At 40.5% G+C, this 16283-nt stretch overlaps 1 protein-coding gene across 1 annotated transcript in view; it reads left to right on the top strand.

Annotated features, from left to right (window-relative positions):
- The window catches only part of LOC146330032 (multiple PDZ domain protein), a 52848-nt gene that overhangs the window by 22428 nt on the left and 14137 nt on the right, over positions 1–16283 (top strand). The window contains exons 20-28 of the mRNA XM_084715470.1: positions 339–537; positions 6360–6665; positions 9421–9621; positions 10245–10422; positions 12050–12160; positions 12557–12622; positions 13071–13142; positions 13627–13726; positions 15961–16169. Coding sequence (XP_084571596.1) covers positions 339–537; positions 6360–6665; positions 9421–9621; positions 10245–10422; positions 12050–12160; positions 12557–12622; positions 13071–13142; positions 13627–13726; positions 15961–16169 — 1442 coding nt within the window. The remainder of the gene's footprint in view (positions 1–338; positions 538–6359; positions 6666–9420; positions 9622–10244; positions 10423–12049; positions 12161–12556; positions 12623–13070; positions 13143–13626; positions 13727–15960; positions 16170–16283) is intronic.

Genomic DNA, 16283 nt, shown 5'->3' on the forward strand with positions numbered 1-16283 from the left:
GCGACTGGCATGTGTTACCCCTAGAGTCACCTGTGCCCTGTGTGGGTGTGAGTGTGTGATTGTGTTTGTGCACCTTTTGCGAGTGTGACTGTGAAGGATGATGCTGTGTAAATGTCAAGCATGTGTAGCCATGTTTGTGTGCTAATCTGCCTAGTGTCTGTCTTGATTATGCTGATTATGCCACTGTCAGGTGTTTGTTTGTGCGACTGTCTGTTTGGCATGCATTCAAAGCAGCCTTAGCCAACCCTCCACTCACCTGTGCTTGTGTGTGTGTGTGTGTGTGTGTGTGTGTGTGTGTGTGTGTGTGTGTGTGTGTGTGCATGTGTGCGTGTTGGCAGGGATGTCGGTGAGTGCTATCAAGGACGGCTCAGGCATGCTGGTGCGCAGTGTTGTCCAGGGGGGCTCTGTTAGCCAGGATGGCAGGCTGGGGGTTGGGGACGCCATCTTGGCCATCAACGGAGAACCTACCTCCAACCTGACCAACGCCAGGGCCAGGGCCATGCTCCGCAGACACTCTGTCATAGGGCCAGAGATGAGGTGAGGAGCCAGCAGAGGTGGCAAAAGTACACACATTCTTTACTCGAGTAGGAGAACAGATACTTGGAAGAAAAAAAAGAGTCTGGTAAAGGCTGAAGTTCAACTTTAACTTCTTGACTCAAGTAAAAGTGAAAAAGTACAGGCTCTGGAAATGTATTCAAAATATAAATGTAAGAAGTCGCCCTTTGAAGGAAATTTTTACCTGCTGTTTCTGCGCTAAAGCTAACTGAACCTCACCTTTTCTCTCGGGTTGAGTATATATTTTACACTGTTTTCGTCCAGTTACATCTTTTATGTTGTTTTTGTCCTGTTAGGTTTTTTACATTGTTTTCGTCTTATTACATCTTTTATGTAATTTACGTCTTGTTTTTCGTCCATTTAGGTTCAAATTGGTCTTAATGTTGGGAAGAAGGCGTGCCATGATGTGAAATAAAAATAATCAACAATTCCCCTCAAACGCATTAAAACTAAAGTAACAAGCCTGTTTTGAAAATATAAGGAGGAGAAAGTACACATATTTGTGTTAAAATGTAGGTAGTAAAAGTTCTTTTTAAGTACAGTGTTTGTTCTTGGTTACTTTCCACCTCTGAGAGTCAGTCACTGGTATTCGAGTGTGTAGAGATAATCGTTCTGGGCTAAAAAAAAAAAAACAACAGGTGATCCTTTCATTGGCACAACTCTATGAAAGTTTCCTCCCTCTACGTCACTGAGCTCCCTCTGCATCACCTCATTAATCCTCAAAAACCACTGGGTGGCTTGATGAGCAACACTGTGTGCGTCATCTTCTTCACAATGGCTGAAGTGCTGCTTAATTCTTCACTTTTCTTAATTGTTGTAGAGAATGGCTTCATCATCATCAAGTAGTCACAGCAGTGAATGTTTTGCTATTTTTGACAGCAGCTGCACAGACATTTTTGGTTGTTTTGTTTTTAGCAGAATTTTTAAAACAAAAAAACGTAAAGGATAAATATGTAAATTATCTTTCTGGTGGGTTTACAGACAGCTCAGACAAATTCTACTGAGAACACATGTCACGACATTGAAATACGACGACAACGCTACATCCAGCACGTTTTTTTCTGAAATTTCCATTCGGAGCCACAACATCTGTCACTGAACTCAAATTCCAGAGTGTGCGTTTTTGAAGCAGTGGGCTTTTGTTTTTGGAATCACAGGCTTTGCTTTACATTGACAGACAACTGACAGTAATAAACAGCTGATCAACTTACAGTATAGGACTCGCTGTCACTTGACAAAGAATAATGTTTTGCTCGTCTTGCGCTCATGTAGGTTCCTGCAGGGAGCCCGTCTGAGCTTTGAGTATGGAGAGGAGGAGGTGGAGGGAAACAGCTCACTTTAACCATAGATTGTATATTAAATCATGACCTATTTAATATACCATATATAGATCAACTTTACTATTTGGACTGCTCCTTTAAAGTTAACAGAATTACTATGGGAGGTTTTTTGTGATGTTACCAGGTCTTTTTTTCACAGCAGACATTTTGACTTGTCATGGTAGGAAAAGCACAGGTGTTACTAATAACATTAACAGTGGCCTCATTCTGGTCCCCCACTAAGTGCCAGTGTGACAGTGAGCCAGCACAGACCGCTGAAAACAAGGCACCTAAATGGAATTCAGCCACCATTAATTTCATTATTTACACCTGTGCTTTTCCTCCCGTGACATGCCAAAACGTCTCCTGTGAAAAAGACCCTGCACACCCAGACAGGTGTTTTCACTTATTGCAGATAACTGGATATCTGCTCAGGCTGAAGCTGGGTGGAGCTGTGCATGTTGGGTTAACATGAGATCACCAGCCCAAAAGATGAAGGTGTTGCTCTCCGGCCCTGATGAAGTAGGTGTGATAGAACTAATAGGAGGGTCAGAGGGATTTTGACCAGGCACTGTCTATACATGCCCACACAGTCCTCTGACGAGGTCTAATGAGGAATAATAATTGAAAACGCCTGTATGACATTAAGGAAATTGACCAGTTTGATTTTTTTTTATACTGAACACCTTTTATAGACACCAACAGATAAACACAGGTGTTACCAATGATAGTATTTAAGGTTCTGTTTCATTCAGCTCAATCAGAGGAACATATACTTTGTAGAAAGCAGTTACGTTTTTTTAATATGACAACGTTGTGGTTAAATCTGGTTAGGTTTCGGGGCAGAAAATAATTGATTAAGGCTAGTGAAAGATCATGGTTCTGGTTATAATGAACACTCTCTGGGCACCCCTGTAGCTCAGCTAGCAATGCATGCACCCATACTGAGACTGTCAGTCCTCTGCAGTGGCCCCTGGTTCGACTCCCACCTGTGGCCCATTTTCTGTGTGTTTTCCTCTCTCTCTCTATTCCCTTTCCTGTCACATCTTCAGCCGTCACCTATCAAATAAAAGGCAAAAAGGCCCCAAAAATAATCTAAAAAAAGATCACTTTCACAAGATCTTTCGTGGTTCTGGAGTTCCTTCTAGACACGACCCACACAGAGTCAGGGTGCTGCTATTGTGCATGTAGGTTCTCCACAAAGGCTCTGCTACACTAAATGAAATGAAACTTTAATTAGTATAATCGGTAACACCAGTGTTTACCCTGCTATTAAATATCAGTGTGGCTGCTGTGAAAAAGGTTCATTGTCTTCAATGTAAAACTTGACATCGTTGCATACAGAAAACACGGTGACCAATTACAGTGATTGCCAACTGCCGTTAAAAATCAAAAAGAAGAAAACATATCTTAACAGTGGCCTTTTTTGAAATGTTTCATATTTACTGTCCAGGATTAATTCATGGCTTGCGAAATAGGTTTCTTCTTTGGAGAAGCCAGTCAATATCAGGAAACTATCAGTAAGCCATCACAGGAAATGAAATGCTTTCAAAAGCAATTAGAAGATTCGATTTGCCATGATGATTTCCACCATCGACATCATACGTCATCCTTGGTGCGATATTGGTCCGGTCAAGACTGGCCAGTAAACAGGGGAGCTGTGGTTTTTTTTGGATAGCCCAGTAATGCCCAACATCGACTTTTATATTCAAGGATTCATGATACATTAAGCTAGAAAAAAAAACTTCTACTACTCCATGTTGATTATAGACCCTGGGATATGAAACCGACTCAGTGAAATAGGTTGAGAAATATAAACATTATAATGCTTTTTATGCAGAAAAAAAAAAAAAGGCAGCTCCCACTTTTACATTTGTCCACAGGTCAGGCTTGACCAGATCAATATGATGGTGACACTAATGCATCACAGCATCGGGCTGAATGCTGATTGTAAATTCAAAATTGATCAAAAAGAGCTAAACTGAAAATGGATCAAAATCAAAAGCACAATCAGTGATTCTCCCAGTATTTTGATCTTTATGAATCAAAACCCACAAGACAAGACAATGGCATAGCCATCAGTGCTTAAAAAATATATTTAAATCAAATACCCCATTGTGACCTTAAAATCAAAAGTCAAATTGAATCGTGGATTTGGAGAACTTTGACACCCCTACTATGTATATATGTCTATGATTTCCACCCCCCTACAAACCACCTTATACATTTCCAGCTGTGCCACAGGTGTGCTGCATCCTCCTGGCACAAACTGCCACAGACATGGCATCACAACATCTGTTTGAATAATATCATTGTTCTTATCGCTGCATATATATTTGAGCTCCATTTATGATCTTGAAAAAAAAAAATGCATGAGAGTGTACTCACCTGCACATCACTCAAATGCAGCCATACAGTGCTGCGCCCTTTAATGGCTTTTACTACTTCTCAAACATGACTCATGGCCACAACTTGCGACACAAAACAAACAGAGCGCTTTGTTGGATCCAGCTTTAAACCTAGATGGGTGGGTGGCATATTTAAAATAAATTCCAATTTTTATTATATTTGCATTTTACCTCATGTCATAGTTCAAACACGTCTTTGGTTGAAAAACGAGAAAAGCCAGAGTTCTTAGTTAAGAGAGAATGTAGAAAAGCTCCTTTGGGAATGAAGTCAGTCTACCAATGCAAAACAAAAGTAACTGAATGCTGCTCACATTTTCTAGATCTACCCATGCAGATCTTGACAGTCTGTGTGACTCGAATGAGTGAGTATATGTCCATCATAAACATAAGTATGTTCTCTTCGCGGTCACACACACGACTTTCACTGCATCGTCACCTATAAATGATCTTGTCTCACTTTGGATCTCCATTACCACCTTGTTTTTGACACTGCAGTCATAGTTGACGGAGGCGCTGCAGTCATGTTAAATTAGATTAGATGATGAAATTTTAAAGATTGCCTGAGGGGGAATTGGGTAAATTATTACTTGCTCTAACATCAGCAGTTATGGCTCCACATTGACAATGCTTGTTTGGCTGATTGGAGATGTGCCTCACCTCCACCACCTCGCTGCCCTGCAAAACACCCACTCACTCTCTCTCACAACCTCTCAGTCTCTTTCTCCCGCTCCCTCTCTCTCTCTTGCTTTTTCAGAGACACACACACACACACACACAGAAACACACACGCACATACACAGCCTTTCAATGGTCTAACCTCCAAAAACACCTTTTTCCTGCGATGGGAAATATCTCTGAATAATTCATCACTCATCTCACCTTGAACAGTGCGCTTCTGAATAAAAGAGCGTTTTAAAGAGCCTCTCATAGATGCACACACAATACACACAGAGATGAACACACACATGCATTCTGTCTTTATGTATCGCACACACACACACACACGAAAACACTCACTGGCACACACATGCTCACACTGCCTCCTCCTGACAGCACTGCAGACAAACTAACAGAGAGTGGAGGCAGATGAGTTGCTTTGGCAGCCTCAGAATAAGACAGACATAGAAGGGTGAGGGCTTGTCACTATCAAACTGCCTCTGTTGAGACAAGACAGGCTGTCCACATGGCTCAGTCACAACAGCTTAGCAGAGAAGACCTCCATATTCAATCTGCCACCATGAGTGGAGCTCAGAAATTGGCTCTTTCGCTAGATTCATACTGCATGTCTGCTGGTAGCGTCACACAAGAATGGAAGTGGGGGAGAGAGGGACTTTAATGACGTCCTTGACACTTCAGTTAAATGGCATCAATTATGCCGCAGCATAGATAGATCTGGGCTTATGCAAAATATATTTTTTTTAATCATAAATGTTGTGTTTCGGAAACTCTTAGAACTGTCCTGAAACAGAAATGCATCTTTTAGTGACATTAAAATATACATTTAGTCATTATTCTTCTCATTTTGTACCAACTGCAGTACAAACAGTGTTGATGGAGTGGGGCACATCTATAATTTTAGAGCACTTTAAACTATTTGACATGTAAGACAGCAGCCTCAGAAAGTGTTAGTGTTTCTATATCAATTGTTTTCAGAAGATAATAATTATTTTCAGAAACAAACATTGCTTCAGGTGTCTCGTTTCCCCCTCACTTTTTATTTAGTGGGGCATTATTAAATTTAATATGAAATATCCATGAAATATGTCACTTAGTAAGGGGTTGTCATTTTATTTGATGATAAAAAAAAAAACACCCATAAGGAAAAAGTTTGGGAACCAGTGCTTTAAACAATAGCATTTTATTATTCACTTCTTCACTAATAATCCATCTTCCTGCATTGAAACCATTTGCTTTGTGCCATTTTTCTTGCTCCATGTCATAATTCATTGTTTGGTGCTGAAAGTTAAATACATGTGCAGCTGTGAAGACAGTAATAGGAGAACTTATGTTATATAAATATTTTAAATGTTTTCACCCTGCCCCCACGTTTCTTTTCCCACGTTTCGCTTCCCCTCAGCATAACCTACGTCCCAGCCCAGCAGGTGGACGAGCACCGCACCCGTCTGTGTTTACCCCCTCTGGCATCCGTTACGGCAGACAGCACGTCTTCCTCGCCCACCCCACCTAACCCTTCACCAGAGCCGGCCTCGGCCCCGGCCAGATCCCCCGGTGTGGTCAGAGCTGCGATGGCTCCAACTCCAACTTCCTCCGCCCTCAAGCACTCCGCCTCAGTCAAATTTAAAGCCACGACTCCAAATCCAACAGTAGTCCGAGCCTCTGCTTCATTCAAAGGCCCAACCATCACCCCGGCCCCAGACTCAAGGTAATGTAAGACCCAGAGGTTATTTATGGTCACCTAATCCCGACTCCAGCCCCAGAGTGCCAGATAAACCTGTCTCAGGGTTTATTAGACTTCAAGGCTCCAGCTTTATTACATGTTGATATGTTTTCTGCAGAGGAATCAGTTTATGAAATAGCTATACATTGTCTGATGTGATTTCTTTCAATTTGTTATCCTCAGGCTTTTGATTTTTATAGCAGCTGTAACACATCACACATTTCAGTTACCCGCTTAGGTCCTACTAATGATCTGAGTTATTATCTGACACTTTAATTAACCGTATCCATGAGGAGACAATGTATTTCAGTGTGCCACCAGCTCAGCGTGAGTCTCTTCCAGTCCGTATTTTTCTCTTCTCCATTCTTCTCCGTGGTAAAGGCAAAAAGCAGCTTCTCTGAATGTTGAATCTCTGAGTTATATTTAGCTGTTCGCTTATGGATCTCAGTGCTGACTGTCAGCGAAAATGAATTGTTTCGCTTCTGTCTGTCCCTGCCTTCGCTCCATCTTCGTGCCTCTGCCTTTCTCCTCCCTCTCTCACTCCCATTTCTCTCTGCAGTCTTTTCTTTCGCTCTTATCTTTCAATACATTGTCTTTGTCTCTCTCTTTCTCCCTGCTAGACTTCTCTCTTGACTCTTTGTGTCTACATCCGTCTCTCATCTTCCTCTCCCTCACTCATCTTCCTCTGGTCTTTTTCTCTTTACCTCATTTTCCCCCCCTCCTCCCTGCCTTGGTCCTATCCCCCCTCTCCTGGCCGCTCTCTTTCAGCCCTGGTGGAACCATTTGTTCTGCCCTCTTCTGTAACTTAACTGGCTATAGGCTCCTGCTGCGCAGATAGCACCACTATCACTCACCTCCATGGGCTTATTACAGCCCTCTACCGTTAAATATATTCATGAAAAATTCTCTCCTTCTCTACCTCTTTCTTCCACACTCACACACACATAGAGTGTATGTACAGTATATATATATATATATAAAATATATATGTGTGTGTGTGTGTGTGTGTGTGTGTGTGTGTGTGTGTGTGTGTGTGTATAGATACAAAGATGGTGTATATATGTGTTAACACTCATGCTCACACACACACACACACACACACACACACACATAGACAATTGTACTATCTTATGTGTGACCTCACTGGCAGAAAATGTGTTTTTTCAGGGCTATTTACACCTAAAGCATTGTATCTTCTCAAGGCCTGCCAATATAAGTTGCTACTGGCGATGTATGAGTGTGTCAGTACCTGAAAAAATAATATAACACACCAACATGCTTGGTCGTCCACAGCAAGTCCAGGAATCTAAGCGGAAATAGTAATAATGTAATATATTAATTCTGCCCCTATGGGTTTCTCCCACATTAAAACGGTAACAAAAGATGTAGTTTGATGAGTAATGTGGGATCATGGGAGTTGTTGTCTTCATTGTTAAACAACCACCATTGGAGATAAAAATCCCAAAATCATGCTCAGGGACAGGGTAATATATTAAGTTTTTTTATGTCTATGTCTAGTTAGGTTTGCCCACTTCCTTCCTCACTCTCTGTAGTATTTGACCTGTCCCATGTTTTCCCAGAAGCCACAGCATCTAGTGGCTAGTAAGAAGGGCACCATTACCTTGAGCAAATTACGTATTTTTCTGCCTTTGGATATGGTTGGAAACATTTGGCTTAATGCAAGTACATAACTTGACAAAATATGTAACATAGGTCTAGCATTTTTCGACATTTAAATGCAAATATGTTACAAATTATAGCTTTAACTTATATGTGTCATGGATGAGAGTGTGCAATATAGATAGAATAAAAAAAAAAAAATGTAATCAATCAACAATCATGTGTTGGTCTTATAAGTCCCATATTGCCTTAAAATTGCCCTGCTTGTTAATTTGCAACACAGTCTGCAATGGCCGAACACAGCCAGAGATATTAAAGACATAGCTACCTTGATATACACAATGTAGAAAAATCTGATGTTTGTTCAGTGTTCAAACAGTGCTCCTTATGTTTCACCAGTCATTTTGTCAAAGGGTTAGGATTAAATTGCATGGCTGCATGACAAAGCTTCAACACCAACCAATGTCATTGTGACATCACTAGATGCAGGAAGAAGAGTAGATTTCAAACTCAGCTCAGTCGGTCTATACAGCACACACTGAGGAATTTATTGCTTAAATTTATTACATTTACCATCAACACTGGCTGGACATGAACATGAAAAGTGGGGAATTCTGCCTTTAATAGAGGACTAAGGATTGATATATGGATTATTTCTTGGATCGTTAGACTCTAAGATGTCAGAAAACTGGGAAAATGCTTGTCAGATTTTTTTTCTGAAGCTCAAAATGATGCCTTCAGATGTCTTGTTTTTCCAAACAACAGTCTAAAACAAAAGACATCAAATTCACAGTGACATAAAACAGAGAAAAGCAGCAAATCTTCACATCTGAGACGCTGGAATTAAAGAATGTTTTGACATTTTTTGCTGATAATTGACTATTAATCAATAAAATAATTGCTGCAGCTACACAAAGACTATTTGATCAGTTACAGTATCATTAACTGAATGCATATTTGTTTTGAATAAAATGAAATAGAAGCATTTTCTGTCCAGAGAATTTCCCTTTGAGGAAAATTACATTTGGAGCATAGACTATGGTGTATATAATCATCAGGTTTTCATCAACATCAAACATTAATTTGTTATTATTTCTGTTTGCATGTTTTTCATCATCAGTTGGCTAATTCCAAAGTCTCTTCCTCACAAGAAGAAAGAGGAAGGAAAAGAAGATGGAGAGATTGTAGAGGAGAAAAAGGATAAAAATACAGCAGATGGGAAAGCACCAAAGCTGGAGGTGGAGATAAAGGTGGACGGCAAAGACGAGGTAGAAGAGGAGCTTCATTCTCATATCACAGTGATTTGGGATCAACCCAGAAGGTTAGTGAATCACTGATGTGAGTAACACTGTCTTTTTTTTTGTTATTAGATTTTATTCAGATATTCCATTTTCCAGCCCTTATTTTTTTCTAAACTCTGCCCATGATACCCTTTATCCTCTCTCTGCCAGAGGAAGCTTAGCAAAATCCTAGTGTGCTCAGGTTATGTTCACAGCAGGGGTAGAGCAGCACAGCGCAGACTCAACACACTCATATGTCTTTGGCCCAGAGAGACCGACTACTTTCACAACCTGTATTTATCGCATTTATGACTGCATCCCACTTGGATAAATCACATAAGCTGCACTGCATGCAAAGACCAGCTTTTGTGTGTCTCTCCCTGGCAGGTATAATATTCTATTGTTTTGACTTAATCTCTGAAACTCTATCCGCAGCCCTAAGCAGCGGATAGAGGGAGACTGAAAGGGAAAAAAAAAAAAAGCTCACCCACTGGATTAATTCTCCTTCTTGTGCATTTTTGCGGTAATGTTTCAAACCAAGTAGGTCCTCGTCAGGCATGCAGAAGACATGCATTCATCATCGCTGACTGTAACCATACTGTAAGGAGGATTTTCAGCTCTACAGTATGTGTGAATGTTCCTCGTATCCCGCTCTGTGCTCCAGTGTGCGGCTGACTCGAGCACCGGGCCAGTCCCTGGGCATCAGCATAATGGGAGGCAGAGGCATGGGCCGCAGACTGAGCAGTGGAGAGATGATGAGGGGAGTCTTCATCAAGCACATCAGCCCCGACAGCCCGGCAGCACATAATGGCACCCTCCGGATTGGAGACAGGATACTGGAGGTGTGTGTGTGCCTGACTGAGTGTGTATTTCAGAGAAAGAGGAGGAGACACACTTATTAGAAATAGGTGTGTGTGTGCATGAGCATGTGTTCATACACTGTATGCTGTAAACTGTGTGTGTGTGTGTGTACAGTAACCTGGTATTATTTGTGGTCTTTGTTGTACTGAAAGATGATTATTTGATGATATTAAGATGCCTAAATAACCACAAAATGTTATTCACTCCAACCCATTATCTACTGTAGGTCCAAGGTTTATACAGTAAAACAGGTATATAAAGTGCTTTAACATTTTGCCAATCTGTGTATAAAAAATAAGTAGATGGGGTGCTCCTGTGGCTCAGTTGGTAGAGCATACGCTCCATGTACAGAGACTGTCAGTCCTCCGCAGCAGCTGCCAGTCCCGACCCCCGCCTGTGGCCCTTTGCTGTGTGTCGTCACCTCTCTCTACCCCCTTTCCTGTCTGTACTTCAGCTGTCCCTGTCCAATAAAGGCAAAAAGCCACAAAAAAAAACTTTGAAAATAAATAAATAAATAGACAAAGTTCCTAAAAAATCACAATGCAGTGGAAGTGTACCACCTCCAGTAAACTGTCTTTGGCCAACAAATATGTAATGTACAGTATATTTGAATTACAGTTCGAGGTTAATTTAATCCTAAACTTTTTTCTTTAATCGTTTTAAGGAGCACAATTGCTCATTAGACACCAGACCAAGGGAGCAACCACTTAAAAATCTCTGTATGTATTAGGTCAGAGGTTTTCAAAGTGCGAGCTGGTCTCCTCAGGGGGTCTCCAAACAGTTGAGAGATGGTGAGATGGTAAAGAGAGACTAATAAATGCCCTTAGACAGAACTTTTTTATGTAGTAAATGTAGTCTTAAATTATGTGAAACAGCAATATTAGGCTATCTTGCCTAAATTGTTGATTGCCCATAAGATCAAATAAAACACTTATGTTCCCATAGATGTCCAGGAATTGAGAAACTAAGCAAGTAAACTAAGTGGGGGGGGGGGGGTCCTGTTTCCATGCTTTGTCTGAAGGGAGGCTCACATTCTCTTTGTAAACACCTGTATTAGGTCATTGCAAACTAGAGTATGATGCAAACTACTGAGCAAGACAGCTTTAAGGCAGTATGGGATTTCTAGAATTGATAATCAGGTAATTTCTAGGTTAGCCTAAATACAGACACTCTGTCTCATTTCATCTATAAAAAGTTTTTCAATTTTCATTTTAAAAATGTGTCAGATTCTATAAAAAACTGCACAACATGGTAAAAAAAAAAAAAAACTTATTTGTAATATTACATCATATTTTAATTATATTGATAGATTTTGCATTTTTTTTAATATGATTCATGTATAGTGTGAATTATCATTTTTGCATGACAGTTTTCCTTTTCAATGAAAACATTTTAAATGTATGATGATGTGACATTTTTTTGGGGCTCTTTATCAAACAATTATGTTTTCTTACATCTGGCCAGGGCATCTCTGCAGTTCTACATCATCATATTTGATAATTGCTGGTTTAGATTCCCTCTATTAGCCATTTAATGACACTTATAAGTTAAAAAGAGAAATAAGAGTATTTTTGTGTAAAATCTGCTGTATGTGTTGACTTGTTCCAGGTATGTGGTGTGGACCTAAGAGATGCCAGCCATGAGCAGGCGGTGGAGGCCATCCGCAGGGCTGGAGACTCTGTGGTCTTCCTGGTTCAGTCCGGACAGCAGAGATCTCAGGTACTGCATCCCAGAAAACAGCCAAAAAATCCACACATTTCCACTCGCTTAGACTGCACTGTATATGCAGGTATGCATACATTACATTGTGTAGCATTTTCGTCTCTTGGGGCTCGAGATTCTTTCACACTGAATTTCAATGCTCAGCAAATACAAAAGGAAGGCGCATTGCACATTCTGCTGGACACCATCAGAAGTTTCAGCAGAGTTGTACGTGGGAGTTTGTAGCTTTACAATATGATGTCCTCAACACAAAGAGTATTGAACAAAAGTATCTGACTGAACCCCTATCTAGTGTCATATAAGATAACATATTGGATGCACCATTTTAAACACCTATGCTTTACAGTCAAATACATCTTCATCTTCCTACTCTGCATCTTGTTTCACCCACAGTCCCCTATGCTTACCAACCATGAGAGAGCAACTCCAACACCACAGTACAACTCACACAGCAACAAGGTAACACTGTGCTGCTGTCTTTGAGCTTCCTAATTATGTTTTCTGTTCAAAATAGAAAAATGTGGCTTTGAAATAATGATATTATAGTATAACAAATGGCATGCACTGAAATATATATTGTATAAGGCACTACAAAGTCAAAGTGCCGTTGCTACTTACTTGTGTTTTAGAGGTCGTGACCACCACTTTAGATTTCTCTGGAGCAGATGACAAGCCGTGAAATCATTTTTCTCAGTTTCTGTTCCCACACGATGACTGATGTTGTATGGCTGTAGTGTATAGAGAATGTTATGTATACGCTATATTATATATAGAGAGATGAGTCATTAACGCCTACATGGTTTTCCAAAAAGAATGAAGAAGGTTTTAAGGGTTTTTTGAGGAGTAGATTGTTCATTTGATGTTGATGTGTATAGGACTATATCTGTGTTTCCCCTCATGATCGTAGGAAGCAGATACTCTCAGTGGTCTGTTCCTTAGTCTCTCCCCTACAAACCCCTTCACTCCCACCCCCTTTAAGGTTGGTACATTGTTGTGTGTGTATGTGTGTGTGTGTGTGTGTTATCATGGGTATGCAGCATCTTAAAAGCAGCCTTGCATTAGCATTTGCACTAAGCCAACTTCCAAAAACTTAATTAACGTGCATATTTGTAGATAGAACCCTTGTAGTTCAAAGTCCCTTGCAGCTACCTTGTTTGTTTAAACCCTTTGTTTTTCTCTTTGGTGGAGATACATAACTCTCTAAATAGATAGTGCATTCTTTTGAAGTTATTTTTCCATGCATTTCTAAGTTGGTTACAAAATAATGCATGATTCTGGTCATCTTTCATGTTATTTTTAGCTGACATTAAAACTGTGTTCATTAATTCATCCTGTTCGTCAGTTTTTCCCACTGCTACATCAAGCACACTGAACAAGCCCCAGGGGTAGTCCAACTCATGCCTGAAGGACCCCTGAGGCATCTCCAACTCTGCCTGTTCAATAATGCAAAAACTTCTCCCAAGGTACCTTCGCCGACATCAGATAGAAAGGATCGGAGAAGCCCCATAACTGCCACAACACCAATCACGGCAGCCGCTGAGGATGAGGATGACACTGGCAGGAGTAAGTCTGCATCATAAAGATGTCCTCCAAAGCCCCCAGGAGCAGAGGCTGTGTGGCAGTTTTAGTGTAGTGGCCCCGTCACACAGTGCAGGGCACGTGATGCCCTCTGGCCCACTGAAACTTGTGTCATTATCTATTATAAAGCAAAAAGCTGTAATGCTAAATTGAAAATGTCACGTCATGTCATGAATTATTACAGTTTGGAACCTTATTGAAAGATCCATCATATGAAAGCCACCAAGAGCCATATGAGCAAATTATTTTCATGCCATTCTTATGTGAAGCCAGTTGGCCTGGAATTTAATGAAAATATATTATGACCCAAGAATTCAAAAGCTTTTTTTTATATGTAGTATGTCCTTGGAGAGAATCGTGATTTTGAGTCTCTTGTTTGGCACAAAAAAGACTGTTGTAGTTGCATCCATTCTTTACTTTGCTCTATGCACATACAGTATTAAAATTGCCCTGTGGAGTTTTCTTGTAAATAAACAAAGTTTCTGTTTACATTTGTATTGATGCTCATAAAAATCCATCATGTGAATCCTTGAGGTCTAACAAATGTTTTGAATACATTTCTGTGCTCATAAAACATTTTTTAAGCCATTTTTATCTGAAACCTGCAATGATTCCATCCATGTTTGCTAGCTTGCAGGCTCTTTCTTCACTGTCTTTGTTATTGTACCATTACAGGATTGTTAAACCAGCAAAATAGGGTGAAACAGTTATCAGGGATGTGTAATATGCTCATGTGCATTCATGTGTCCTTGTGAAACTCTTCAGACCTGAAAGGGATAGTGTGTAAGAGTTAGAGGGATTTATTGGCAGAATGTGGCAGAAATGAAATACACACGATGCACTGACAGAGGCACCGTAAAAGTTTCTTCAAACATGACAAAAATATTCACTTTGCCTCAAGGATGAGCTGTTCAAAGTTCACGGTCAGTTTGACCTCAAGCCTGTTGCATTTTTGTCTGTGTATTATCTCAGGAATGCCCAGGGTGAATTTCGTTACACATGGCACAAATGTCCACTTGGACCCAGTGATTTACAGATTAGTATTTGGTGGTCAAAGATCAAGCTCAGTGTGACCTCACAAAACACATTTTTGACTGTAACTCATTTTATACTGACTTTATACTTATTATTACAAAATTTCAAAAGTATCTAATAGAATAAACTGATGAAGTCATGACAAGATGGATAAACCAAACACTGGCTTCTAGATATGGCCTTTTATTTTTTTCTACGAGACTCGCAGTGACTAAAAGTTCTCCAAAACACAAGGAAGGGGAGGGTGAGATGAGGTGTTTGCAATTTGCAAAATCATATAGATGCCATTAGGGCAGGGAAGCAAACTTTTATACTTTTCTGGCACCGAACAAACTGCTTTGATCCTCTCAAGTATTGAAAAACGCTTTGTCATTTGTTTCCAAAGTTCAATACCTGAGGAATAAATCTCATCAGTGTCACTGAGCAAATAGGCATGCAGCATGCTTGTACAAAGATCTAATAATGTGTGGTATTGAAATCAAAGTATCATTGTCGGTACAGGCATTGAAATGTTTTGAGTCGAGTAAAAAGACTTATCTCCAAAATGTCAACTTCTTTAGGAGCTTAGAAAAACAGCAATGTTTTTAGCTTTGTGGCAGTTGCATTATACAGATGATCTTGTGGCTTATTAAAAGTTTGGTTTAGCTTAAGAAAAAGGACTCCAAAAAAATTGAAAATCACCAAATTTGGAGATAGTTGCTTTTTACAGGACAGAGACGATATGTAAATTTGAATCATGCAAATAATTGTGTGCATATGCATTCAAGTGAATACACATAGATATCGACGTGCAGACAGATAAATTACCAAGCACTCAGCAAACCCACACTCACAGACACACAGTATGGGCTATATTGTCTATTTTAGTGATACAGTATATGGGCATACACTCATACACATAAACCTGCTCTCTTGGCACCAGCATGCACACACATAGTCTTACTGTATATGTGTATTATGCAGAAACACAGTCATCCTTCACCTTTCCCTCAACATGACTGACATCATCCCTTCCAGACAAATTGCAGCAACACACACTCACACAAGCTCCTCTAGGGTGTAATGCTTCCTATCCACATGAAGTGTCAGTCATTACATGTAGCATCCCACACTTTTTTTGGCTCACCCATCATATCCTCCTCCTAACAGCCTCCTGTTTGTTAACTCTGTCTCTCCATCTCCAGAAAAGATGCTTCAGCGTTATGGCAGCCTGTCTGGGAAGCTCCATATGATTGAGCTGGAGAAGGACCCTGCGGCTCCCGGCCTAGGAATCAGCCTCACAGGGAACAAGGACGGGTCCAGGGCCCGCATGAGTGTCTACGTGGCGGATATAGACCCTCAGGGCCCTGCTGGTTTAGATGGGAGGATATGGGTTGGAGACGAGCTACTGGAGGTAAGGAGGAGAGTGAATGGGGACAGAAAGGGACAATCAGTCTGGAGGGTTGAGATTAACAGATGGGAGGTTTTTAAGGGGCCAAGAAGGGTCCTAGAGTCCTGGAGAGAGACA

Source organism: Lutjanus erythropterus, chromosome 3 (assembly GCF_056507025.1).
Source record: "Lutjanus erythropterus isolate fLutEry1 chromosome 3, fLutEry1.hap2, whole genome shotgun sequence".
In the NCBI taxonomy this organism is placed as follows: Eukaryota; Metazoa; Chordata; class Actinopteri; order Lutjaniformes; family Lutjanidae; genus Lutjanus; species Lutjanus erythropterus.